General features: G+C 31.6%; 5 protein-coding genes across 7 annotated transcripts in view; 4 read left to right on the top strand and 1 right to left on the bottom strand.

Moving 5' to 3' along the window:
• The first annotated feature begins 145 nt into the window (after positions 1–145).
• LOC123011399 (putative gustatory receptor 28b) lies at positions 146–718 on the top strand. Its single transcript, XM_044408805.1, has 3 exons — positions 146–300; positions 354–506; positions 556–718. Exons 1-3 carry the CDS (start codon positions 160–162, stop codon positions 631–633), a joined length of 372 nt encoding a protein of 123 aa, XP_044264740.1. The 5' UTR covers positions 146–159; the 3' UTR covers positions 634–718.
• A 57-nt stretch (positions 719–775) lies between these two features.
• LOC123011821 (putative gustatory receptor 28b) lies at positions 776–2,074 on the top strand. Its single transcript, XM_044409462.1, has 3 exons — positions 776–1,726; positions 1,775–1,927; positions 2,009–2,074. Exons 1-3 carry the CDS (start codon positions 776–778, stop codon positions 2,072–2,074), a joined length of 1,170 nt encoding a protein of 389 aa, XP_044265397.1.
• Positions 2,075–2,210: 136 nt separating this feature from the next.
• On the bottom strand, positions 2,211–5,137 carry LOC123010437 (CCR4-NOT transcription complex subunit 10). The gene is made up of 10 exons (XM_044407329.1): positions 4,625–5,137; positions 4,417–4,573; positions 4,225–4,366; positions 3,765–4,173; positions 3,373–3,718; positions 3,158–3,279; positions 2,791–3,114; positions 2,582–2,742; positions 2,346–2,531; positions 2,211–2,297 (listed from the first exon to the last, which is right to left on the bottom strand). The coding sequence occupies exons 1-10, from the start codon at positions 4,714–4,716 to the stop codon at positions 2,239–2,241; spliced, it is 1,998 nt and encodes a 665-aa protein (XP_044263264.1). The 5' UTR covers positions 4,717–5,137; the 3' UTR covers positions 2,211–2,238.
• Positions 5,138–5,177: 40 nt separating this feature from the next.
• On the top strand, positions 5,178–6,948 carry LOC123010438 (RING finger and CHY zinc finger domain-containing protein 1). The gene is made up of 6 exons (XM_044407331.1): positions 5,178–5,449; positions 5,550–5,711; positions 5,760–5,915; positions 6,032–6,310; positions 6,358–6,451; positions 6,499–6,948. The coding sequence occupies exons 1-6, from the start codon at positions 5,354–5,356 to the stop codon at positions 6,591–6,593; spliced, it is 882 nt and encodes a 293-aa protein (XP_044263266.1). The 5' UTR covers positions 5,178–5,353; the 3' UTR covers positions 6,594–6,948.
• A 6,688-nt stretch (positions 6,949–13,636) lies between these two features.
• Positions 13,637–27,972, top strand: part of LOC123010380 (venom metalloproteinase 3) — a 25,524-nt gene continuing 11,188 nt past the window's right edge. For 2 of the 3 annotated variants that reach the window (XM_044407238.1, XM_044407239.1), the window contains exons 1-4: positions 13,637–13,971; positions 20,613–20,678; positions 21,350–21,413; positions 23,534–23,805. In XM_044407238.1, coding sequence (XP_044263173.1) covers positions 20,619–20,678; positions 21,350–21,413; positions 23,534–23,805 — 396 coding nt within the window. In that variant the 5' untranslated portion in view covers positions 13,637–13,971; positions 20,613–20,618. The remainder of the gene's footprint in view (positions 13,972–20,612; positions 20,679–21,349; positions 21,414–23,533; positions 23,806–27,972) is intronic. The other variant, XM_044407240.1, reaches the window with a different exon arrangement.

Below are 27,972 nucleotides of genomic sequence, written 5' to 3'. Positions count from 1 at the left end.
GGAGAATCAGTTAGCAAATATAAAAATGAAGAACTGGTATTACCACTATGTAAATCATGTGATCTACACCATCGACTATCTAAATTAATTACACAATTCAATGCAACTTACGGATTAATACTTTTATTCATGTTTAATTCACATTTTCTTTTTATTGTTATGTCAATTTTTTCCATGTCAGCTTATTTAATTTCAAACCCAATTATCTGGAACCGCATCATGTTGTTAACGTTTTGGAGTGCATTTTGTGTGATCGATGTTTTATACATTTGTAATCAGTGCTACACAACTGTTGAAGAGGTAAAGTTAATAGGTAACAATCAAAAGATAAGAAGCAAAATTATAAATATCAGGCTAAAAGAACTAAAAAAATTATTCATAAAGTTCAAAGTGAGAATATTGCCGTCATGGATGTTATCGACATGTTTTCACAGCAAATAGAAAGTCACAAAATAAGTTTCACGGCAGCAGGATTTTTCCCAATTGATCATACTTTACTTTTCACAGTAAGTCTCCGTCTATTGCAAATCATAACTAATAAAAATTATATTTTAGATTGTTGGTGGCGTTACTACCTACTTCATAATAATGATTCAGTTATCGTCGTCTTTGTTGTCAAACCCAAAAAATTAGTAAAACAGAATAAACAGCTAATTTCACATATGATTAGAAAATAAATAATTCAAATGTATTGATTGTGATTAATTTAAATACATTATCTAAAACAATAAAATGTTTGATTGCTTGATTAGTCGTCAGCATAGACATTATAAAAATGTCCGATTTCCAAAAACCAATAAGGAATGAATTGTTCCAAAAATTCGTCAGCTCTATCAGAATTTTGTTAATCAAGAGCCGTATTTTTGGCCTCGTTACTTTCACACCTGATCAATCAAATTTCCGGCCTTCAAATCGCCGAATTTTTTTCAACATTGTATTTATTTTTATTTACCTACCAATAATTTTGTACTGTATATACATAACTGCATTTTCCGAAGATCTTTACATGATATATAAAACCACCAATATCATAATCTTGGGCTTGAATGTAGTTTACGTTGTAACATCATTGATTTGTGCAATAACAAAACGCGATATGTTTGTCGAGTTTTTATTGAAACTTGTTGATTTTGATACAAAGATCCAAACAATGAACATTAAAGTGAATTACAACAAAATCCACAGAAAAATTATGATCCCTTGTTTGGTCAGGATTGGTGTTTTAACTGTGATTATTAGTACTTTGGCAATTATGGCTAATTTGAATGGCGATGAGATGATCGTGGAATCTATGGCATATATTCTGCTAGTGATGAATTCAGCTGTTTGCCATCAAAGCATCGAACTGGTCAAAATGTTAAAAATCCGTTTTGTAATTTTAAACAAGCAGATAAATAATTTGATCGACTATTTCCAAAAAAATAAAATTAGTACCGTAGAGATGAAAAGTACTAACAAGCAATTAAATACACTGAATAAGATTTGTGCCCTACACCACCATTTATCCAAAATGATAAAACTGTTTAATGACACATTTGGGATAGTTCTACTTCTTATGTTTGGAGTGAGTTTTGTTGTTATCGTCATTATGACATTTTTTTTCACTGGTATAATCCAGGCGGGCGAATTGTATTTTATGACTTTACTAAATCCAATTTTGTCAACTATAACATTTATTATTGATGTTGTGTTTGTTTGTGATGTAAGTTATTCGACTATAGAAGAGGTATATTAGGAAATTTTCTTTAAAAAAATCTACAAGTTGCACTTTTAGGCAAATAAAGCAGGAGAACTGATTCATAAAATTGAGACAGAAGATCACGATATCAGAGACGAAATTGAAATGTTTTCTCTACAAATTGCCAATGAACAAGTGGAATTTAATGCAGCTGGGTTTTTTCCAATTAATTATACTTTAGTTTTCTCTGTAAGTTTTTTTTCATTCATCAAAAACTTATATGAACATCAAAACAAAAACTAAGTATACGAGTATAGAGTTTTATTTTAGATCCTTGGGGGTGTTACCACTTACATCATCATATTAATTCAATTAGCCGCATCACTCGCTGAGTAATAATGGCTGGAATTTGTTAAAAACATATTTTATGCTGCAAAGTTGGTAGATACTACAAAAATTTCTTTGGTTTTCTACTAGATGCTAGAGTTCAAGCATTTTTTTGTGTGGTGTGTAAATAAATAAAACCAAAATAATTTCCTAAATAATTTTATTAAATAATATTACAACCTATTTTGAAATAAGTACTGCTTAATTAATTTTCTGGCCGGCTCAGGTCGACCTTTAAATGAATGTTAAAATAATTTTTCACCAAAGCACATCAACTTACCTAACTTAAGTTCAATGTACAAAAGTAACATTATTATATGTCCCGGCACTTTACATTTACTACTCATTTGCCAGATTTGTTTCAAAAGCGCTATGGCTTCATCTAGTTGGCCTCTAATTGTCTTAGCCACCGCGATGTTGTACTGCATCGTTGCAATCGCAGTAGGCAGATTATGAGGAAACCATTCTAAAAGCAACTTAATGAGCAAAAAAACATGAATTGTCACAAATCCAGACTTAGGGGTGGCGAAGTCTTAATCCGTCTGTCTTCACTTTCATCCCCTTTTGGCAATTCCAAATTAATATGTTTGACATTTTCAGGGTTCAAATGTTCCAAGGCTTCTGAAATTTTGTCTAATAAAACTAGTGCTTCAGCACAGTACAAATGACCAAGTAATCTAAAATTTCATTTAAGTAAAAAATAAACAATTTAAGAGGAAACAAACTTATGAGCGCCTGATAATCGCGGTTGTTGCAAAAGATTTTCCGCATGTTCTAGTGCGAGAATATAGTCGCCTAAACAAAGGGAGACGTATGCACTTGCAGCCAGAATACTGTTACGGAGGCTCATTACACTTTCGGGGGACAAAGGAGAAGAGGGAGCGGGACTGGGGCTACAGGATGAGACAGGGGGGATTCCCCCAGGTATCAAAAAAAGGGGAATAGGAGATGATACTGTATCAGAAGGAAGCAAAGTGGAAGCATTACGTAAACACAATGAGGCAAATTCGAGGGATGGTACAGGGACGGCGTATGATTGACTTTCAGTACTAAAAAATTTTTTTATTGAAGCAAAGCTGATGTTGTTTTTACCTGTATTTTTTATCTTTGGATACGTTTGTCGTAAGAACGACTTTTTGCTTGTCTTTAGAGCCAATAACGTCAACTACGATTTCTTTTTGTTTTCTTTGAATATCAAAATCAATTTCGTTTGACTGAAGTGAAACATAATTAATACAAAAAAATGTTTCAAAAAAGCAACTAACTTATTTAAATTAAAGAAAAACAACACTTTTGCAACTCCTTACCTCTTTAGTGGCCATGATACAGCACTCGGCCAACCGCATCCACAACCTCGCGTTCCTGTGATACCTCCTCACTGCAATTATCAAACAATCAAACGCCTGCACCGGCCTCTTAGCATGAAGCAGAGAAACCCCCAAGTTATACATTAATTCGTGGTATTTTGAGCCCCCCAGTGTATATAAAAATTTGTCATCCAATCCCTTGTCTTTCTTTGCATTGTTCGTCAGAGCTATATCCTCCTTTAAAGCTAGTTGAAAATAGTGACAAGCCAGGTTGGGCTTGCCCATTGCGTGGTGGATCACACCCATATTGTTGTAAAACATCAAAGTTGACGATTCACCGCTATCACTAAACAATTTAAATCAATGCAAAAAAATACACATTTAAATTATACTTGTAAACAAGATAATCGGGTGGTACAGCAGCTAGAAGTTTTTGGGCCTCAATCAAGTTTCCTTTGAGGTATTCTAAATTAGCTGCTAGGAACAAGGCTCGAAAATTTTGTTTGTCTTTTAACAAATTGCTGATTTCTTTGTTTGCGATTTCAAGATTGTGGTTCATTAAATAACAACGGATTTTATATTTTATAAGTTTTTTCTTAAATTCTTCCATTGCTGGGTCTAGAGGCTGTGGTGCTTTCTTGTCTTTTTCCTTAGCGCTTTTATCCAACAATTTGATATTTGGAGTCCCATTGATTAATTGATTTTCTAAGTAATTTATTAAACTGAGAGCTTTATCTGATTGACGCACACATAGTTGTAGTTCAACAGCAAAAAGACTAACTTGTTTAGCCAATGCGTCATCTAGAAAAAGGTAAATTAAAAACAAAGATAGACACGCTGGGAAAATTGTACCCATTGGTTCAATAAATTTGTACACTCTATCCATTATGTAAATAGCATTAGTATATTGTTGTTGGTGATATAACAGAATCGCTTGATTATAATGAACAATGCATTGGTCCACATCATCCAATTTGTCGAGACGTATCTTAAACTAAAAATTAATTAACTTTATAAAAAAAAACGTTATAAAGACAATTATACTTGATTGCAAATAGAGGTTAGGTTCTTTTGAAATGTTTCACTCTTCTTAAAATCGCTTTTGCAATATTCCACAAGAGCTTTGTTATGAGCTACTTTAAAATCATTAATTCTATTATCCAACTTATTAATAAATTGTAAAGCACCAGCATAATTATTTCTACAAAAGGGTAAATAAAAATAAGATACTTTTCGAGATCTTTATACATACTTTTTAAACTCATTTAAAGCTTTTTGTGCATATTCTTGCTCTTGGTCCGTAACAATGTCTACAGCTCGTTCAAACTCTTCTTTCTCAGCCATTGTATTTATTTTAATACAAGCACTATTTCTTCTTATTCACAAGCTTCTCACAAAGTGAGGTTATGTAATAATAAATTTAAAACTATTTTATTACTTTCTGATTTTCACTGGCATCACACTAAAGAGTCTATGGACCCTGAACCGTAAGACTTATTTTTATGATCTTTGCATTTATATTTCTAATTAAAAAATTAATTGTTGATTTTTTGACATTAAAAGTGTTGATACTCAGTGGCGACTCGTGAAGTAATAAGATATCAAACATTTAATAAACAAAAAAAATAAGTGTTTCTCGACTTTTACTGGCTTCCCAAATATATGTGCATCAATTAAATACAATTATTAATAATCAGCAACTGTAAATTAGCCAGAAAAATATAAAATATCGAAAATATTAATATAAACCGAATCAACCTTCCTGGTAACACTCCTAGTTTTTTTTCTTTACTCCCTATATCAAATTGACATTTAGCTGACATTTGCGAGGCAATTCGTGTTGCCTACCCGTTTATTTATTTAGTTCAAGATCGTGATTAATTTATTCCGTATGCTGTCGTATTTCTAAAATTAGTGCCAGAAACAGATTTTTTCGAATTGCACAGTCATACGGCATCGTTCAAACAAATCTCGGCGAATAATGGAAGGGATAGCTACTCCGGTCGCAGAGGGGCCTCCTGAAGAAGCACTTAAACCAATTGGATGTTCCCATTACAAAAGAAAATCCAAATTCGTGGTAAGATTTTGCTAGAACAAGTTCGTCCGGCCAAACGTTGTTTATTGAGTTTAATTGAATTAGCGCCAATTATTGACAATCACGTCGTTTTCTTTTCAAGACTCCATGCTGCAAGAAAGTGTACACTTGTCGATTTTGTCACGATGAAAAGGAAGATCACTCAGTGAATAGGAAAGAAGTCACAGAATTAATTTGCACGATATGTGAGAAAAGGCAGCCTGTACAAGCCGAGTGTCAGAATTGTGGAATCAGATTTGGAAAAGTACGTTCGTGGAAATTTATTGTAATGTATTTTAAGTGACTGTTTCAGTACACTTGTTTGGAGTGTAATCTTTTTGACGATGAAGACAAGAATCAGTTCCATTGCTCTGGCTGTGGGATTTGCAGAATTGGGGGCTCTGACAAATTTTTCCATTGTGAAAAATGCAACATGTGCCTACCAATTCAGCTCAAAAATGGACACAAAGTAAGAGCGAAAAAAAGCAAAATCATGTATAGTTAATTCCATTGTTAAAAAAATTCTACGCCTGCGCACGATAATATGTAGACTAGATTTCAAAGTTGTAGGCTTAATTTTTACAGTGTGTGGAGAATGTATCACGCGCCAATTGTCCTGTCTGTCTTGAGGACATCCATACTTCCAGAATTCCATGCCATATTCCAATGTGTGGCCATCTGTTACACCGCACTTGTTTCAACCAGTTACTAAAAGCGGGACATTATGCTTGTCCCATATGTCAGACGTCCCTTATGGATATGACCCAGTTGTGGAAATATCTTGATAACGAAGTTGCTCATACGCCAATGCCGCCACAGTATAACTGTTATTTGGTGCAAATTTTGTGCAAGGATTGTCATAAGGTGGTATATTAAAATTGTATGACTTTTAGTAACTTTGACCCATTTAGGAAGGAACTGTAAAGTTTCATGTGATTGGTTGTAAGTGTTTTCATTGCGGTTCCTACAATACATGTCGAATTAAGGGGCCATTCAAGCCGTCAGGTTTGTATTAGACAGTTTGAAAGAATGATTGCAATGTTATTCTTTAGGAAGGAATAGGCAAAACAGTTCAAGTCAAGCACAGTCTCTACAGTATGAAAACGACGATGAAGGTCCATCTAGTTCAAGTGCTCAAGAATCATGAAATTATCATTAGACGTCTATTACATTACCATTAATTATTAAGTCAATTTGGCAGGTTTCAACATATTCTTCGCATTTCATATTTAATTATTCGATCAATTAGTACTGTTAGATGAATAAGTTGTACAAGTTTGTGTGATTTTATTTTTATATGATCATTTACAAATACTCAATATGTTGATGTTGTGAACAATAAATAGATGTCTTTTTATTGATTTGTTATTGTTAAATTGGTTTAGGTTAATTATATTAGATTGAACAAATTATTTGTATTATAGGGAAGGAAGTGAGTGGATGTCCCAGACAAACTCATTTCAATTTCAATATTAAAGCGAAACAATAAAAAATAACTTTAATGTTTGATGTTTCACTAACATTTTCATTTTTTTATGTCCCAGACAGTATTTCATGTGATCTTTAATAAAAGGAAGTTCTCAAAAAAACATGAAATAATAGCGAAGACAAAAAATTTTGATTACAAATTATATAATAATATAATTATTATAATTGAGATTCAACCAGTAATTGGTTTATTCATACTTAAATTGATAAGAAAACTGCCCATTACAAAACAGTTCTCTACAAATATAATACCCTTTACAAAATTAAAGTCAAATCAATGATTAGTATTTATGTTCGTTTGTAACAATAATATGTTTCAAAATCTTGTAGAAACAAACATCTTTCTCTATTCATCAGAACAGAAGTCTTTAATAAACCTAATATCCGAATTTAGGAAAAACCAGATTTTCAAATGATTATAAATTACAAATACTTCTCTCAAAGCAAAGTTTTATGATTTGTTAACTTGAAGATAGCTTTCCGTGTAGCTTGTTAAGTGATACTTAACATCAAATTTATGGTTAATTTAGTGATTCAAGTATTCTTTCTGTTATGTAACACTAACACAGCAGTTTCTATTTGCAGAGTTGAATGTAACACCGACTAGTTAAACAAAAAAAATTGTATAGATACTTAATTATTAAATATTACAATTGTGAAAACTCAGGCATAATAATAAAAAAAGAAAGGTTTTCTATGCAACATTTCAAACTAAAATTGTGGTGTAGGTACCTTTAAAACTTTAATTACTATAATAATTAAGAAAAAAGGAAAATTAGCTAGCAAAAGTTCTGTGGCAGGTCAGTAACAATTCGGTTATTGAATTGAACCTTGAATTGCAGAGTTTAAGAATTTCAAAAGCAGTTTACGGTTCAAATGAATATTTAATAATTTTTGTGTTGTGGATAATGCTCAGTTTTAGTTAAGTTTTCTTATTAAAAATACTTGTGTTAATTAATCTCAAATAAATAGGTATTTATTGGTTTATATTTATTATTATAAGACTTATTATAAGACTTAATGTGCGACTTTTTCAATTTTATTTGCACAATAACTGATTTAATCACTATAGGGTTAAGTCAGCAGAACAGTAAAGACGCGATCCCAAGAAGAGCGACAAAATGACTTTTTCCATTTGATTCGCCTGACATTCAAGGAACAAGACGAAGCGAATCTGACGAGAGATATCTAATCGCAACCAGAAATGTGAAGGTTGTTTTGGTCACTCATCACTTCTACAACTCATTTTCTTCGAAGGTGGTTGCAAAGAAATAAAGAATTAGCGCGTCTTGTAAATTTTCCTGGTATTTTAAATTGGCATAAAAACTGGAAAATTTACGAGCGAATTATTAAAATCATTCGAAGCCCAAGTGGCCAAATTGCGTCCTCTCGGCCGTGACCTTATAAGGTGACCAGCCGAAATGTCTTCGGACATTCAATAATAAGTCGGTTAGATAAAACAAAGCGTGATTTATTTACTTTATTTATAAAATCCGAGTCCGCACCTGTGCCGGGTCAGACATTTATGGTTTGATATTTCACTAAAACACTATTTTATGTCGGCTGGCTTGAATCCGTAATGAAGATCCGGACATTTATGGAATTTCGATTGTGTTCCCACGTAAAAAATCGACGTTTATTCTCTCATATTTTTCATAAATCCGCAATTATAGTCGCATTGTGTTTGTTATGATGATTAATAATGTTGTCAATAACCGAACAAAATTTCATTGACGACGGCCATGAGCCTTCAACGACTATTAACGCTCAATGGCGTACACATTATTTCAGCTTTTCAGTATATGAATTGATGTGATATTGAGCCGAGATGTGCGGGAGTATGCAAATCTCTTTTCTAGAACTTTTCATCTCGGATTTTCATGAATCATATTAAACATATTTGTACGGAAATGTAGGTGCAACCGGAGCAACTTCGGTGAAACCGGAAACAAGGTCTTTATCTCTTCCCCTTAACCGTGTTTCGAGGAATTATGTCAATCCTTATTTTGCACTTGTACGCATTCACAAACTTCAACAACTTCAATCTTATTCTAATAGTTACTTTTCTTAAAAAATATTTTCAGTACCTACCTAAAAAGAAAATATTTTTTAGTCTTTAGGCAGTAGAATAATATGTAAATTAAAAATTAATTATCCTTTGTGTTATTACAGTGAAAGAAAAACAAGTCTTTAATTTAATTTAATAGCATAGAAACTTTTAATAATAACACCCATTTTTGCGACAAAAGTCGTGACGTTGGTATTATTTACGGTAAAAAATTACAACCATATAATCTTTTCCTTAGCCACATAATTCTGATAGTGTAGGTACTTTTTTTGAAATTTAAAAATTGCATAATAAAAAATATGCTTTGTGTAGATATTTTAAAAATTAAATTTGCCTTGAATTAGATTTGATTAACGTTGTATTACATCCACAGCTTGAAACTACTCGTATAAATGTCATGGTAATGGTTTAAATTAAACAAAAGTAATTTAGTTTTTTCAGTAATATCTAATGTGATTGATTGCAAAAAAGATTACACTTGATTATCTATAACTCGAGAACTTACTAACAATAAAAAAGCTTCTCTATGAAAAATGAATCAATATAAATAAACAAACAAGTAAAAAAAAAGTTATGAATCAAAAATTCTGTCTGGAGGGATTTTATTAATGAATCTTCTAGAATTCTTTCATAATGTTCAAACTTCTTTCGACAAGAAGAACTGAAGATAAATTTTGAAATAATTTATTCAAATCGGTTCGAATATCGTATTCGGTAATAAATTTGACTTGGAACTGAATTAATGATTATGATAAAAACAAGTTTGTCACATTTTTAAAGCAATTATATGTTAAGCAAATTTGTTACCCAGCTGGTTTTTTTGATATTCCTTTTTATAACTGTTCCAATAGGCGTATGTATGTACATGACTTAATAAGTTTACTACAAAACTACAAAACCAAGAAACTGTTTCACTTACCTTAATATAAAAATTATATTCTTTTTGAAAAAGGAGTTACAATTTTTACGTTAACACGAATATGTTTATTCGTTTATTATAAGTGAGTTAGTCATAAAGAATCGCGAGAAATGATATAATAAAAGAGAAATTGAAGTTGTAAATTATTTTACCACAAACTCACAAATCACCATAAATAAAAAAATATGAATATAATTTACGAAGGTCATTAGTCTTAATTATCTAGAGGTTATAACAAATGACTGTTTTATAAAAAAAGTTGCATACAATTTAAAAAAAAAAACACAAACTTTTGTGAGAAAATTGACGAACCTTTTAGCTTGACATTCCCAAAAACCAGCTTCCAATATTTGTCAAGTAATATTCATCAATACGGAAAATTTTCCATAAAATAACACGGAATTTTCGGGTCCATTCATCCGTTGAATTTATTACACAATCGATCGCCATAAATCCAACAAAGAGCTTCCATAATATGAAAATATCGAACCGCTGATAAACGCACACACTGCTGAAATTCGTAACGTAATACCTGATATAATCTTATTACATTACGATGTCAATTGGTGAGTAAGAAAGTGTGAAAAGGTCTCACTTGAATGGTTTCTGGCTAAAGAATGGAGTGTCGATCTGTGATGATTAGATGGACAATAATTGACACAGTTTTTCAGTACGAAATCTCAAAGATGTGCTAAAAGACTTTGCGGTTTGATTGGAGTTCCTTTCGCCAGTATTTCCACATTGGTATCAAGGTTTCCAAATAAAAAAAAATATTTATGGACATGTTTCAATTATTTTGCGAGATGGGGATTGGTGCCAGGTAGCATTTTTTTAAAGGTGTGTTTGTTTACTTGTGGAGAAGTGGAAAAAAGTGTTATTGCGGTGATTAATTTATGGCAGGGGTGTCATCTTTTGACGAACATGGCCATTTAGTTGTTTACGTGTAAAATCTTGAATAATTTAAAATTTTAATACCTCTATTGTCAGGTATACCCACACCTTTTTCAGCAAAAAATCCCCAAAAATATGCCCAAAACTGCTGTAAAAATAAAATCAAAATCATTCAGAATAGATTCTAATTATTTTTTTAATATTTCACAATGTTATGTTTCACTGATTTCTTTTATAAAATATTAATCTAATGGACACAATACAATGTTGTTTATGTAATGTGGTTTACTACAATTTAAGATCGTTATTCTCAACAAAACTTGAGCATTTTTTCAATAAAACCAATAAGTCTGAAGGTTATATCCGATTGTCGTTTGTTATATAAGAAGTTATAGAAAATTTGGTAGTATTTTTATTGTACTCGTAATTCAGGAAATAAGAATAAAAATTGCACATATTCAAATTGTTTTTTATTCATTATCTCAATATCTGGACGCAATTTACAGATTCAATAGAATAGAAAAGTAAATAGGTATAATAAGACAACCTTACTGATTTGTTTAAGAAAAACTGACTAAACTTTAACACTATTAGGTAAGGATGGATTAATACCACAATTTATGAGACTAATAAAGCGAGAACGTAACAGACTAGTTATATTACAGTTTTGACAATTGTCAAATTTAATAGCATATTTTGTTATTAAGAGTAAAAGTGATAGTTTATGTGGCGAAGCTAAACATTTATAAAAATACACTGGCGGACACGGAATTTTGGACGATTTGTCATTCGACTGACATAAAAATGTAAAACGGGCCATAGGCAACTAACCTTGCTTTCGGTTTTTGTAATTTTTATCCTGATAGCTAGAGAAAAAATCACAACAAATCAAAATAATTTATTGAACTATATAAAAGCACGTATTACTGGCATTATTGTTTTGGAAAATTTATGCCAAAAATAAATTTCAGCTAAAACTTTCAAATTTTAGTTTTAATCGTCAATCATAATGACAATAAAGCGTGGATACATTGACATTTTTTGAACTGACATAAATTTGATGTTCAAAATTCCGTGTCCGCCACTGTAATTCAGCTGAGAATAAAAGATTTTATTTTTTAAATTTTGATAAAACGATATGAAAAAATTGTTCAATACGTGGAAATAAAATTTCATTTTAGAGTGTTTTCGGTTTTCCTTCTCTACAGGGTTAGTCACAGGAGGAGCAGGACCGGATTTCGGCGATGGTCAAATTATTAATCCTTGACCAGAAGGGTCTCAAAATCCATAGAGAATGCAAGAAAAACGCTCCTGCGGCAGCACCTCGGCACTTGGAGAGGTATCCAAATCGAATTCATCCGGTTTGTGAAACATTTAAAAACTGGAAGCCAAGTTACCTACGACAAGTTTGTAACCACTGTTAGGTAATCTTTAAAAAATTATAATAAGTAGGTAACTCATACATAAGATGAAGAATGATGAACAAATTATTAAATTGTTAAATAATTAAAAAAAATGATATTTTTAACAATACTTGTCCTCGAAATCACTAAAGCAAAAATCACTCTCATCGCTGCTATCGTCGGTTATAATAAGTTCATTAACGATTACATCTAAATGAATTTCCATACTTAAACATTGGTCTTTATTTGCGATTACCTGAATGCAAACTCTTGCAAAATGACAGCTAAGAAAAATTTAGAGAAAAAAAATACGTCCATGCATTCTTTTATTTTAACCAAGTGGGCGCATTCCAAGTGTCTTCTCTGTTACTGTCAGTCCGCCACCAGATAAGGAATAAGCTCTAACTGATTACGTTTTTGCCTCAGAAGTGTAATTATTTTGATTGACAGATGTAATTACTTAGCCAAATGTTTCAATTTATTTAGGCTAATGAAAAATCTTTGGTAATTACTTTTAGTTTGAATCAATTTGCCATTATACCTTATTATTCACCGTCCAAAATGTAGAAAAAGTGTAGTAGTTAAAAAAGATATGTTCCTATCAATTTCTTTTACTTTTATAATCCAATTATCAAAAACATAAATACGAGAAAGATTAATTAGTAAGTAATATGGTTAGTTTACGATTAGATGCAAGAACAACTTATCAAATTAATTTTTGTCGCAAAAGGAAAGAAGCCATAAAAAAGTAAAAGTATAGGTATCTTTCTTTTTATACATTTTTATCCTTATACTTCATAGTTTACCCTTTTTTACCAATTGAATTAAACATGTTTTTTCACTTCTTTATACTAATTAATAAATCATTGAATGCATGTTTTACTTTTGTAATATTTCGTCATCAGAGTTTTGTTTTTAATTGGGAAAGAATGTTGTCTGAATCCATTGTTGGAAATTTTGCCATTTTAGTAGCATATTATTGTATTTAAATTGTTTTATATATTTCAATAATTTGTTGTGGGTATCTACAAACGCTAATTATCGGTTAAATGATTTCATGGTGAGCGTTAAGGTGCACTCCCAGTGATTTCAACGGGACATAAATCAGGCGGTCCGGCCATCAGATAGACAAGTGGATCGCTGAAAGCGGTGTTTAGGAGTCGTTCAAGCTGTCATCCAGGTCAATGGGGTCATCGTCTACCATCCAGACCACTAAATCTGTTATTGACATTTTTGGAACCTTCGATTTTAGGGAGTCTGGTAATGTCAAAGTGCGCCAAATTGGGACTCCGGACTGGTCTCGTAGCAGCGGTACGTTATGGTGTTATGTCCTTTGGTTCCTTTCACCGTACTTTCCCTCTCTATGAGCGTTGCGTGCGCATTCTTTCAACAATACTAAAACAAAGTCGTCTTAAGGTACTACAGTACGACTCGCGACATTCTTAAAGCACTCAACAGTATGTAGAATAGGGGCAAAAGCGGCGAATTTTTTCTACACAAATTGGACAGTTGAGTCAAAATCGCGCCACATTTCACTTGGGTCTCTGGTTTATCAAGCGTTAATTGTTGCAAGAAGTTCGAATGCGAAACTTTCTAATTCGAATTTCGCTCTTTGCTGATTATTCCTGATTTGTGTAGGAAAGTTCGGAATCCCAGTGACAATGACGGAAGAAAAGGTGCTTCGATTTTAGTGTAGTACTGTGATCTGTGATACCCAGTGGCTGTTTTGGGATTTAATTTAAGAAGAACACCCCAGGTAAAGCACCCCTCCTTTACGTAACCGCAAACCTTCCGAATTTTACACTGTTTGATTCGAAAGTACGCCGAGAGTGAAAGGGAAATTAGACGTTTTGCTGGCATATATACATAATCAAGATTCTGTGCGAGAAAATCCCAAATATGCGCTAGCGAAAATTGAAAAAATTCAAAAACCTTCTCAAATCTGTACTGGCGCGCCGACTAGAAGGTAAATAAAGTGTCAAGCGCCCGCAGGAGATACTTTTACTTTCGAATCAACTCCGTAATTACTCTCCGGATAACAGTTGCAGTTTTGTAACTGCAAGAACGCGACTATAAGGGTACCACGCACCCACACAAGACTCTCCCTTTCGAAAAAGGAGAAAACTGTGACCTTTCGCCCGGATCGGCCGCTTCTTCCGGAGCGAAGATGAGTCTTGCGAAATCAAAACACTGATTACGATTGTGCAAGAGAAATTCGTGATGATCTTCGTTGATTTGATTCAAATTAACAACGCGGTTCAAACTTTGCCGCCAAAAAATTAATTGGCACATTTTTTTAAGTGGTACTACTCGGGTACCAGTTTCTAATAAATCACAGAAAATATTATTAATGTGACACGTAATCAGAAAACAGAAGTTTTTTTCTGGACGAAGAAAAACGGAAGTCCGGAGTAATTTGATTGAAATTCATAGAAAATGGACGTTTTTAGATTGGGTGCAGTTAATTGAAATTACTTCTTTGTGTATTTATTATTACAAGTAATATCTGTTACGCTACCTACATAACTACCTAGCTAAATATAACCCAAATAACACAAATTGATACTATGAAGCAAAATACTCTGTTTTTGGCTATCATAAAGGGTTTACCATCTACTTTATTTTATCTACTTACAGCGAAATACTTTTTTTTTTAATAGAACAACTTGGTTTTATCCAAAACAGTGACTGAAAATACATCTTTTTTTTAATTTGATACAATACTGAATCGGCATATGTTTGGGTAAAAAATATAAAAGAATTAAAATATTCAAAGTATTCAGATGCTCAAATATTTTTACAACTCTTGTGTCCTAGAAAATAAATAAAAATATTATTTTATATTGCTAAAAAAATGATCTCCAGGTATATGTAGTTAAGTGTTTTTTTAAATACACTCGCACAAATTCTTGCATACAATTAATTTTGATCTAATCGTGCAACAGCAATAATCCTATAAATGGCTAATATGTATTTAATTATAACTCAGTGCATAAATTTTATTAAAATATGATTTCTCACATTCTATAGCAGGCTAAAAAAGCGAATTTTTACATCGAATCCCACTATAAAATGTTAGTAGGTTTACGGTGAATGAAAGTTTAATCAAGCAACCGCTTATTAATCTGCTAATAAGCACACGTATAGTTTTCTAAATACTGTAATGACATTACGTAACAAGACAATGGTGCGTGGCATAAGTTGCACGAGCGAAAAATCTGGGCGGAGTGTCGTTGTTGACACTACACTTACATCTCGTCAAATCCAAATGAAATCAATGGGATAAAAGTGTGGAGACCTTGTCACCAGTCTCGTCTATGACTGTGCATTTTTTATTAAGATTAATTTCAAATGTTGACCCGAAAAATCGAAGGCTAGGACAAAAATTGAAAATTAGATAAATTGCTTTCTCCCAATTGTTACCTTGTCTGTATTCGGGTTAACAATTTTTCTTTATTAGTTATGTCCATTTTTGGCCGTATGCAAATAAAAGTCGGAAAGTTCTTCCATGGAAAGGTCAGCAATTTGCAACAACACATCCTTACGTAACCGTTGTTTATTAGCGGAAAATGGAGATTTTGAACCACATTATTTGCATAATATTCGGATTCGAGAGAAAGTCATTTTTTCGGAGTAAAGTGTCCACGGACACTAAATCAGCGTTATATGCTGCATGTTAATATTCATTTCGTGTTCAATTTTAATTCCCTCGGAAGGTAAAAAATGCGGTGGCGCTAATGGAAATTAGAAAGGCAATTGCTTTGATTAAGTACTTAAATGAAGATGATACTACCATTTCCTCTTAAAACTTTGACATTCTTGAAAAATTATAAATTAAACCTTTTTTGTCTATTTTTAACTCTTTTGACAACATATTTTATTTTTAGAAGATTTATAGGCGAATACAAATTTCAAAGTTTTTACGCAGCTTTTACTAGCAAAATTCCCGAATTAAAGTCAATGAACTCCAAAGACAAAAAATTAATTCAATAATTGCCTTTAAGCGAAATATTTTGCGTTTAATTAATTTCTGTCCGTCTGCTTATTTTGAATTTTTTTTTAATAAATTAGAATTAAAGAAGAATATTTGATTAATTTTGAATCTTGATATAGGTGAAGTTATAAATTATTTTAAATATGATAAATCTACTATTAATTTACAGACATGTTTACATAATGCTCATCTCTTCATTATAAAATTTAAATTCTTATCTTTTAATTTTAATGCCGCATGAAAGCTTTTTACGACATCTTCAAATGTCAAGTAATGAAACTAAAGAGGCATTTCTACGACTTTCAGGCGTAAACTCAGTGTTTACGTTAAAATAATTGCAATTAATCACAATTACTGTTTTTAAATATAATATACAGCATGTCCTAGAATTCACACGTCGATAAGTAGCCACAACTACGAGTTATTTCCGGAAAATGACATAAATATAATGTTTCAGAAAAATAGATGTTTGATATTATTCGTTATAATTACAGAAATGTGAAAGCATTAGATTTTATAAACTGGTTGTTGGGTATTCGAAGGACCAATAATAAAAATACAGATTTGTACTGACATGACAAACTTTATTTATTAACCGCCCTTGGGTGGGGGATGGTGCACAATAGGTACTCAACACTTTAGTGCACCGGTCCACCCTTGGATTTCAAAAATTTATTTATTTCATTATATTGTAAATTTCTACTCGTAATAAATAATAATTGTATCGGTTATTAACTAATTTATGCTAAAAATTAAATAAAAAATTTATGAGATGAACATTTTATACCTATCATTTTATTCATACAAATAGAATGCTTACGTATTTGGAAACAAAAAACAAAATACAAATGACCTATTCTAGGTTTATTTAGTTTATTTTGATTGAAAAAATTCCGTTATGAAGTTTTTGCCTTTGCTTGACATAAATTTCTAATTTTCGCGTTCTGTTTCCGTTGGAAAATACGAATCGAAAGTTTAGGAAAACGTCCGAATTTCTTCGTCAAAACATTACAAAATAATTCAAACCGTATTATTACTTCACTGACAATTAAACGTTGTTAACTAATCCTCCGCCATTAAACGTAATTGTAACGCTTTACGGTTTTTTACATACAGACTCGTTAAGTGAAACTCGCTTATAACATAATTAATACAAGGCTTATGACAATGAGTGAACTTACACTTTCTTGTAATTGTCGGTACCGTTGTTTATTGCCTCCAAGTCCATTGTTCATTTTTCGATGTGTCAATCGCTCGATTGCTATAATATAGGAAATAATAACAACAACAATTCGTAATTCGAGATTTAGAAAATCTAAACGAAAGTGAACGGACTCTCATATGAAAGTTGAAAAGCAAAAGTGATCAATTAAGATCGCCATTGGCATTGGCTATTCAAATTTAAATTTGGTAATGAAATGTTTAATTAGAAAAAAAAAGTTGCTACAGTTGATTCGAAACCACAATTAGTAGCTCGTTGGCTATTAGAAAAACTAACAAAAAATCTTCTGTAACGTACCTATTCGTTACACTTTTTTTCCACTTGTTTAGTTAGTTGTTCTGTTTCCCCCGTTCGAGTAGAAAACCGCCTTGCCTATTCCACATAGTGACCTTGCTGGGGTCTTGTTGTTACATTTCCGTTTCTTTTAACTGTTATAAAATCCGATTATGAAATGGTTAAAGTATTCAAAGACCAACATTAATCGAGACCACGCCCTATTTTTGCATACTCATTTGCAGGTCACGAGACAGATATATGAAGGTTTCACGTATTGTATACAATTACCAACACAAATCTGGATTTTCTTTAAAAATTTTAACCGGATTATTGTGTTTGGTCTATTTGCGCTCAGTTGCAACATTTAATTTACCAATAGAGTGAGTAGATCGAATGTCACACCCAGATACTTATAGGATATACTCAATACTTATTAAGTCATCAAAAAACTGCCTGATTGTGATAAGAATCTTGATCTCATAAGCGGATACTCCTTTTGTTTTTAAGCTTTGTCTACCTCGATTTCCAATATCCTGTTGCATTGTTGTCCTTTTTTCATTTAAAACATCAAAGATTTTTTTAGTTAAGAATGTCCAGCAGATTATTTTTGATTGACAAATTAAGACCATATAAAAGGTAGCAATTTGTCTATCTCTCTTTGTTTTTGATAAAAAACGTTGTGTTTAAGAATTTACCTTTGGCAACAAATTAAAATGCACAGTATATTATTTAAAATATCAAGTATTTTTGATCAGTAAAAATAATAAATGCACAGTAAAAATAATAAATGCACAGTAAAGACAATGAGTATGAATGTCTAGCAAAACTAATTAATCTTAATATTCACACATTTACAAACAAAATGTTTCCGAGCAAAACTGGAATGTCGCAAACCGTTCAAAAACAAAATTGTGGTATCAGGAGCACAGCAGTGCAAAGAGTGGCGTACGCTGATTAGACTGATTATTACCATTTGTGCACAGTTTTTAGCCCTTGCTAAAATCATTCTTGTGCAGCGACTCTTACTTATACATATACCACCCTACAATAATAATAAATAACATTCTTGCGCAGGGGCCATAAATTGTTATGTAACCAAGACTAAAAATTCCTAAAATTTTGTTATTTTGCTAATTTTTATTAAAGTTACTGAGCTTTTATTATTTTTACTGTACAAATTGGATTTTTTTACTGAGCAAATTACAATAAAATACTGTGCGTGCTTTACTTAGCATTTATTATTTTTACTGTGCAAAATATTATATTATACTGATCATTTTAATTTTTTTACTGAACAAAAATTAATTAAATACTGATCATTTATCATTTGATACTGATCAAAATTGAATTATTTACCCTTTGTCTTTTTATTGAGATATATTCAGTACGAAGTGCACTACTAATAATATTCACGTATTTGGCATGAACTCGGGATCAAAATACTGTGCATATCCAGCTATTCAGCTGACTGTCTAACTTTTAAATAATGCTAGGTATTACTGCATTGGTTAAAATTTTGTAAGGGCAAAGTCTGTTAAATTACATTATGATCATGAGTGAAAAATGAATATTTTGCATTCTTGGTAATCACTAATGTTTACTGCAACAATCAAAAAGAATTCATTGTTTTATAACGGGAGTCAAAGATTTAGAAACAAACATTAATATTTTCGTAAATTTTTATTTGAGAAAATGAAAACAACAATTTGTAGGTATTTTATGTAAATTTTATCAAATAGTATTTTTTTGTTAAATTTAGTAGTTTGGAGATACATTTACAACTACTTTTATGAATAGTCAATCTAACAATTAATTTAAATATAATAATTAAACACTTTATTTCTAAATATTGTCGTCTGTGCTTGATAAATTTACTGATTTTGTTCTAGACAAAAAAGTATATTTACCAGTAATTTGATTAAGCATTAAAGCAATAAAAATATAAAGTTGTGCAAATTTAAATGGTAATAAACACAATGATGTTAAGAAACTAGTGAAATATTCTGAGACAAAAAGGAAATAATTTTTCTCTTATTATTATACGAGTAAGTTTTGTTCTAAAAATTAAAAACTAGATTCTGTAACATAACACAAAGTGTATGAGACGGTTTCATGAATATATTTTTTGCATATATTTTCCTCATATGTATGTATGTTAACTGATTACCATTTTGTGAAAGAAACGTGAAACAATTGGTGTTGTGCCAACTTTAATAATAATTGTCTCACGTGAATAACATTCCATAGTAAATTCCAATGTTGCACACTTTTGGATCTTTGTTGTCATATGATGTATGTATTGCGAACCCGTCGCATCCACCAAATTTCATGCCCTCGAAAAAATGTGCTTCACTTTTTAAATAATTTATAAAAATCAGATAATAGGAAACAACTGCAAAAAATGTGTGATATTCAAAACCAAAAACAATTCTATTTTACGAGTATATCTAACAATTTGTTAAAATTCTAAAACTAAATGAATATTTTATTCAGTTTCTTTTAATATTTGACAAAAAAAACATAATACCATAATACCTGGACCTCAATACACAAAACGATTTTAAAAATAATGTACATTTATTGTTTTTTGAAAATTATTTTTATGCAAATTTTTGGCAATACAAAAATTACAATTCTTCAAATAATTCATACAAATTTGCGAAAACCCATATAATGTGTAAACAAATTTTTAGTATTCACTTTGTCCTCCTCATTGTATTTCATTTAGTGTCAACATTTCCAGGCAACAAACTCAACAACAGTCAAAATTCTTAAATCCTTACGTGACATTATTTCTTCGTCTTCTTTTGACGTACCCGCTAACCATACTTCCCAGTAATTGACGCAAAACCAAATTGTTTATCGACAAATTTACACCTCAATTAATATCTTTTTTTTATTTCAGGACAGAATGAACTGCCAATTCGTACTCTTGTTCACCTCACTGATGAACATATGTGCCACTTATGACGTAAGTACCGCATCTTTCGTAGCATTTCAATTGGAAGTTGCAACAGATTCAATGTCAAAAACTTTCGAAACAAAAACTGCTATTCATAATCGAGTTTAAATGAACGTGTGTACATGACACGCCTAACAATGATAATAAATAATCCCGACGGCCTTGGTAAGTTGAACCAGGGCTTAAGATGTTAGGCCTTCGATGTTGATATGTCGAGAACTTGTAAAGTACCGGATAATTAGCCACAGACAAAAGACATTAAAATGCAAAAAAATCATATGTAAAACCAGATGGTTTTAATTGTTCTTGAATCAATATTTGTGTTGGACGAAAGGCGTGAAACCACTCCGAGTAACCGAAATTGAAGGTTGGACCGGTTGGAGACTTCAACGTGCGGTCAGACAGGAAGTGGATCCGGATATGGGGATCGACTTTATTTATATTTTAGAAACTAAAACGGAAGGAAATTAACAAATGAGTAATTATATGCTAAACTCAAAAGTATTATCATTACGCGCGTGGTAATTGTTGCATGAGAATCATCTACTTTCCAATTACAAAAAAGAAATTTAATAAAACTCAAGCCGTAACATGTGATGCATTAGCTGCTTCCATTGTTGAAAAGTACTTCCGGTGTCTCTGTAGACGGATTTTGATATATTTTTTTTGTTTTGTTCCAGATTCATAAGTTAATGACAGTGGACGAAATCAAGAGCACGTTTCACGTAGATAGACATGACTTAGGTGAGTGATACGACGTGACGTATCGTCACAATAGACTTGGAGTATTTTTATACATAATTCTAAAAGAAATGCCTTTGACAATCTGACTTTTATTTCAGAAAAAAATAATTTACTTGACATTTCGGTGCCCAAGCCAAATTTATAAAGATTTGGGAGATTCTTAAAAGTACAACAATAATACATGATCCATTTTAAACTATACTTTTAAATATATTAACAAAGCTGCTTATTAATATTTACTCTTTAAATATGTGCTAACAATCTTAAAACATTGTTGATGTCTGTAATAAGCTGAATAAGTAACTGTTTTGTTGGCCCTTTGTAACATAAATAAAACTAATAAACAAAAACCACTTATATGTTTAAGTGATGTTAGAGAGAAAACAGTAATAATTTTGTAAATATGTAATACTATAATAATCTTCAATGATTACAAAATACACTTTAAAAATGGTATTACCTTTGTATTTAGCTGAAAAAATAAAACATATACGAGGAGCAGTAGAAAAGTAATCTACCTAGCAATGAAAGAAAAGACGTACTTTTTTTTGATAATTTTATTTTTCAATAGAATCCCCCCCTCCTACATCAATATACTTGCGCCATTACTCCTCCAATAAAAGTTTACCTTGAAAAAAAATGTTTTCTCTTGACTCTCAAAAAATTCGTCGTCAACTACTTTTAGGCCATCATCAGAGCCAAACCGGCGTACTCGAATATTTTTCTTTAGTAATCGAAAAAGATAAAAAATGGAACCAAGTCCGGACTCTAGGGAGGTCGGTCTGTCTTAACAAACCTGCAAAATTGGCTTATTTTTGGCAGCCTTATGCACGGTCGCATTGTCATGCAGCACAAACACTTCTCAATTAGAAAGAAATGAGTCTTTTCTGATAAATTGCTTTACGTAAATTTTCAACGTGTTTGCATAGATGTCCGCATTTTTGTTCTCTTTTTTGGCATACATTCAATGAGAAGGATGCCCCTGATGTCCCGAAAAAACACACTTTCATTTCGGGGATTGTCTTCGACGGATTCTCGCCCCCATCGTAACTGTTTCGGCTAAAATTTTATTGTGTAATGTGATGGTGTACCATCCTTATAGACGGCATTTATTCTGTCACGGATTGTTTTCGGTTAATGGCCCTCTTTTGTCAAAAACTTTATGGCACTGCGTTACTCCTTTATCTCACAATTCCCTTTATAAAGTGAAAACTAATTATCACAATTAACTCAAATTTTGCAGGTAAAGTTAGAATACATGGCACTATTTTGATTATGCTTGTGCGTTTCAATTGTTTTTTTTTTTCATGGCTAGAGTAGATTACTTTTCTAGTGCCCCTCGTATCACAACATTATTCGTTTAAATTTTGCTTTGAAACTGTTTTTTTTTTAACAAACAACCATAACGATTTTTTTCCAAGACTATAATATCTTATACTGTTTATATGGTGCATTTAAGCTTACCTCTTATGTCGCCGTTAATATATGCTCTTCTGTAAAATTCATCGTCAATCACAACGTATTTTAAAAGAAAAAAATACCTAACATACATGGCATTTTGTCAATTTTGATATTATTTTGACAAATTTCTTTATAACAATTTCTCTGAATTTAGCAAAATTTCTGATTCAATATTAATGTTGGAAAAATTTTTGAAGACAATACAAATTTTATATCTAGTTTATAAATCTCGGTCTATTAAACTACGACCTCAATTTTTAAACTGCCTATAAAACTCTTGTTGTCTTAATAGCTATAAAATCCAATGCAACTTTGGTTTTATATTTTGCAAATAAACCAACGTTTAAAGCGCTGAAACCGCATGGCTTGATCTAGGTCTTGGCTAACGATGTCTAAATCGGCTAGACAGCTTGATTCGATGCTCACAGTTTCGATATTAATTTATTTGGCAATTTCAGATTTTCAACTATAATCCATTATGTAATTTTTTTACGCTATTTGCAGAAAGCACAACTTTCTACCATAATTTTAATGATCCTGCATTTGTGTATAATGAAGAGTCATATCTTGTAGCTACAAGTCATTTAACAGAGATATTATGCGGTTGTTAAGATTAGTCAGTAATGAAAACAAATTTACGATATGTATTTGAATTTCAGTACCAGAATACGAAGTGGTTCACGTCCACCACAATGTTAAACGAAGCATCTCTAGAGACATTCCATCAGACACTGAAAATTCGATAGATACGGATGAGAAGCCAAAATACGAAGAAAGGAAAACCGAATTGAAATTGAAAGTCTTCGGCAAACACTTGAATTTAACTTTGATACCAAACCGTGGACTTTACAAGAAGAACAAATTAAAAATATGGACAGTAGAACCAAACGCCACAGCTCAACATGGAGTCGAATATGTTGAACTGCCTGAGGTAAGTAAACACCTTTTTGTTGATGAGTCTTTTGAAGATTAAGTGTCGTGTAAACGCATAAACTGAAGTAAAATGGTAACACCTTTCACTTCGACCAATCATGCCACCGTTTCCGTATTAATCGGATTAACAATGTAATCTCGTGAGAAAATCGAATATTTTAAATCAAAAAATACTGTGCCTTATGACATTGTCTCCGGTGGGTCTGTCGGGTTACTGAATTAAGCTGAAAAAGTAGATGTCCTTGTTGGGGAAAAAACCGAATAAAGAAAATAAATATTTATAAATGTGATTTAAAATTGTTTCTGTCGATTTTAATCTTAAAAATAGCTTCAGTAACAATAGATTAGTGTCGAAGTTTTATAAATAGTCATAAATGATGATGGAACACGTGATATTGTTATTTTAATAAAAAATGTTAAAATTGTTATTTTATTCGTTTCATGACCTTTCCGCGGAACAAGAATAATTTTCCGGGTGAGACGAGCCAACTCGAAATAAATGCAAATGCAGCGAGACTGCAGAAAATTGTACAATTATCTCGTCATCTTTGCACTAGAAATTGGTGGTGGTGAACAAGAGAAATTCAGGTGCTTCGAAAAATAATATCGTTTGTTGCGGATGTAAAATAATGGCAAGTCATTAAGTAAAGGGGGAAGTAATCGTTAAGACATTCTAATGGCTAATTTAATTTAAATATTTGACGCATAAAATTATTATTATAGAGATTTTTATTTTTGACCATAGAAGGTTTCAGTGGCCTTAATAACTTGAACAAGTCTATTACAAGTTAAAAGGTTGGCTTCACCACAGCACATAATATTAAATGCAATATAAACTTTGTAATTTGTAAATAAACAACAAAAGACGTCTGCATACAAATAAACAACAATTTTAGAGTGAATAGACCGGATGAAGGTTGTTCCGTTTCCTATCAGTTTTGAGATTTAGGTATTCATTTATAAACATTTAATTGAGCAGAATACTTGTACAAACAAGCAATTTAATGCCATTATTAAGCTTAAATTATTTATCGGAAAATGGCAGTTTTGGAATGAGAATAATGGAAACAATTAAAAGAGTTGTAAAATCTACAAAAACGTTAAAATAAAGACATAGATAAACACACATAAATATTATGTATTTTTTATCAAGACGCACTGTACTGTACAGGCTGAACTTTTGTAAAATAATAAAACCGACAAAAATAAAGACAAACAAAATACACAGTTAATAAAAACTCAACAAAAGCATCGTTTAGTACATTATCTACCTAGACTTTAACAGCCCTCTCGTTTAATGAATCACTTTTGATCAAGGAAATAAACAGATAAAAAAAATCGATTAAGAAACACTCATTTAATTCGAAATAATTTAGCCTTAGACCTGGTCAATTTGCAACCAAAACCATCGAAAATCGCACCTGAACCACCGTAACCGTCCCATTATCAAATCATTGCAATTTTCTACAATAAAAAGCCGTATGCTAATAAAATTACTTAAAATAATTTCGCAAAATCGTTGGTTGAATAACCAAAAAGTACAATAAGAAAGTTCCTTTTTATCTCGCTTCCTTGTATTAAAATTTCCACCGCTGTTAAAGGACGTCTTTTTATAGCCCGTTATGGGAAAAATTTTTGTTTACATCAGCGTCGATTTTGAAGGACAATTATTTCATACCGTGGCTAAGGTCGTACTTTTTTCTCTTGAACCATTGTGGAGAAGTGAATTTTTCTATCGGATCGAAAAATAATGTGCAATGGAGCGTGATGTCAAAATCGCCACGGATTGAATCATCAGTAAATTTTTTTGGGCCTTGCAGGGAATAGTTTCCTTATTGATTCATAAGTAAAACCATTCGTGCGACAATGACCCTGACGATGTAGTTCACCTCCGCCAAAACGAAGACGAGCCTCTATTGCCTCAGCAAAAATTTCCTGACGATTTTGTTAATAGCTTTTAAATTAGATTTAAGTAGCAGGAGATGTCAGGTTTAATTTTTGTACAAGCCGTCCCAATGTCAGGCTAGCAAATCCCATAAGCAAATCCCAACTAGGTCAAACGCCATTAGGTTAGCTAACAGCTTTCACTCTCGTAGGTATTCTGTTGTGGCAACAGACAAACTTCACCGAGAGGAAAACAAAAATAGCTCAGGGCTCGGTCAAGGATTCGTTAATTTTTTTATCATCGCTGATTGTTTGGGAGGTGTGACAGACCTTCGATTCCAATTGATTTCAGTCTTGTCGACACCCTCCATTTCTTAAACCGTCACAATGCGAGCTTTGTCACGGATTTTATTACAGTCACACGACGAAATCCATTGTTCTGCAATTTTGACGGTTAATTAATGACGAAAATAAACCTAGTTTCGTAACGAGGCCCCATGAGTGCGATTAAAGGTGGCTTGGGGGCGTATGGTCTTTAAAATCGAGACATGTAACTTAGTTTCTTATTTACGTAAATCGTCTTGTTGCAAAAATTTAAGAAAAGACAAATGGTTTGTTTGAATTTTTGAAAGTGTTGTGTCGAAGGACGTAGCAGTGGTACAGGATGTTGTACTTTAGATACGTTGAGATTTGTAAAAATCAGATATCCGAGACAGGTGGCCAACACCTATTCTATAAAGCCATGATCTTGACATTTTCAATAGAAATGACAATATTTTAGCCAAAAACCAGCTACGAGATTGTTAGGAATGTATAACAAGCTAGTTTCAGAGTTGAATTTATATGACAAAATTATGTCAGCGTGTCAAAGATAGCTACATGTTTCAACAATGAAAATCAATTAAAATTCTTCTATCCAAAAAATTCATTTGCAATTTATACAATAAATACTCTTCATTTGTGTAATATATTGTAGTCACGTTGCGCTTTAGAAAACCAAAAAGCATGATTTGTGTTAAAAATGCTTTAATTTGTTGGAGATTTTTAGTTATTTTTATAATTCCAGTAATTGTCAAAAAATTTTACTATTCCCATTTAAATAAATAAAAACCTAAAATATACAAGTAAAAATGTATGACTTTAACATTTATAATAATTAAGTTATTGATATTTTAGTTAAGGGAAACAGTGTTAATACTCTTATAAATTTTATTGTAGTTTAGCTACTAAGGTGTTCGGCTCTAAGGCTAAATCATAATAAAATATGCAAGAGTATTAACACTGTTTTCCTTAATAAACTGATCCTGCAAGGTAGAAGAAAATGAAGTATATTTTAGATATTATTTATTATTTGACTTTTGAATTTTAATCAACGTTTAACTAGCTTTAACCCTGTTAATTTTTTTCTACACAGTCACAAATTGCATAACTTTACACAAAATAGATAGGTAAATTGAATGCAAAGTTGTGAACATTGCGAAAAACTGACGTTCCCCTAAATCTGTGTTTAAAACAGGATTATGAAAATTATTTTGGTTCATAGCGGCACAAACCTTGCCGAAGAACTTTCTCTATTTACGAACATGTTATTTCGTTATAAAATCTCTCCAATATTTATTGCTTATTGGCTTGCTTATTGCAATCCCAATGTTTTATTAAATGCAGTTCTCTCTCAATTCCTTTAGCTCTTAGAAGAAGGTAATTTAAGTGATAATTAATTTAAATTTACTAAGATATAAATAGGAAAATATTTTACCTGCTGAAACCTCTCATTTTCATACGAGGATGTATGCGACTGTGTAAGTTTTAAACAATGTCATTGATCTTAACTTTAACATTTTTATAAGCTTTATCTACTAAATCTTTGAATTTTACGACCAACCTTCATGAAAACACCGTGATGCTTTCCGTTCAATAATATCTCTGTATTTATAATTTCAAACGGGGTTTAAAAACCTTCAAAAACTGCGGATCAATACCTATATGTGGTAATAATTTCAAACCTCTTAAAAATATACGTTCCAATACTTTTTCATGACACAAATTCCACTTCAAATAAGACATAAACAATCATAATTTATTACTTGTGCAGGTGAACATAGCTGTTCAAAAGTATAATGAAATTCCAATCATTTCCAATAAATGATTGTTACGTTCATACAAATAATATGGAGGAAGATTCATAGTGTTGTATTCGCGCCTTGAAAGGGGTTACATTAAACACACCCGTTATATTTATAAAATTTATTTAATGGAAATATTTAGAAAAGTCTTTACTTCT

The sequence above is a fragment of the Tribolium madens genome, unplaced genomic scaffold (genome assembly GCF_015345945.1).
Source record: "Tribolium madens isolate multiple individuals breed KSU strain unplaced genomic scaffold, Tmad_KSU_1.1 Scaffold_91;HRSCAF=231;Tcas5.2_LG7, whole genome shotgun sequence".
Taxonomy (NCBI): Eukaryota; Metazoa; Arthropoda; class Insecta; order Coleoptera; family Tenebrionidae; genus Tribolium; species Tribolium madens.
The sequence above is the reverse complement of the archived record's forward strand: the minus strand, read 5'-3'. Positions and strand labels throughout refer to the sequence as shown.

Bases quoted from the DNA above. Each gene is read 5' to 3' on its own strand.
- LOC123011399 (XM_044408805.1), top strand. From the start codon at position 160: ATGTCAATTTTTTCCATGTCAGCTTATTTAATTTCAAACCCAATTATC. The intron at 301-353 runs GTAAAGTTAATA...TATAAATATCAG, and splicing joins GCTACACAACTGTTGAAGAG to GCTAAAAGAACTAAAAAAAT. The intron at 507-555 runs GTAAGTCTCCGT...ATTATATTTTAG, and splicing joins ATCATACTTTACTTTTCACA to ATTGTTGGTGGCGTTACTAC.
- LOC123011821 (XM_044409462.1), top strand. From the start codon at position 776: ATGTCCGATTTCCAAAAACCAATAAGGAATGAATTGTTCCAAAAATTC. The intron at 1,727-1,774 runs GTATATTAGGAA...TTGCACTTTTAG, and splicing joins GTTATTCGACTATAGAAGAG to GCAAATAAAGCAGGAGAACT. The intron at 1,928-2,008 runs GTAAGTTTTTTT...GTTTTATTTTAG, and splicing joins ATTATACTTTAGTTTTCTCT to ATCCTTGGGGGTGTTACCAC.
- LOC123010437 (XM_044407329.1), bottom strand. From the start codon at position 4,716: ATGGCTGAGAAAGAAGAGTTTGAACGAGCTGTAGACATTGTTACGGAC. The intron at 4,574-4,624 runs GTATGTATAAAG...ACCCTTTTGTAG, and splicing joins GCTTTAAATGAGTTTAAAAA to AAATAATTATGCTGGTGCTT. The intron at 3,115-3,157 runs GTAAAAACAACA...AAAATTTTTTAG, and splicing joins TCCAAAGATAAAAAATACAG to TACTGAAAGTCAATCATACG.
- LOC123010438 (XM_044407331.1), top strand. From the start codon at position 5,354: ATGGAAGGGATAGCTACTCCGGTCGCAGAGGGGCCTCCTGAAGAAGCA. The intron at 5,916-6,031 runs GTAAGAGCGAAA...TAATTTTTACAG, and splicing joins AGCTCAAAAATGGACACAAA to TGTGTGGAGAATGTATCACG. The intron at 6,452-6,498 runs GTTTGTATTAGA...GTTATTCTTTAG, and splicing joins GGGGCCATTCAAGCCGTCAG to GAAGGAATAGGCAAAACAGT.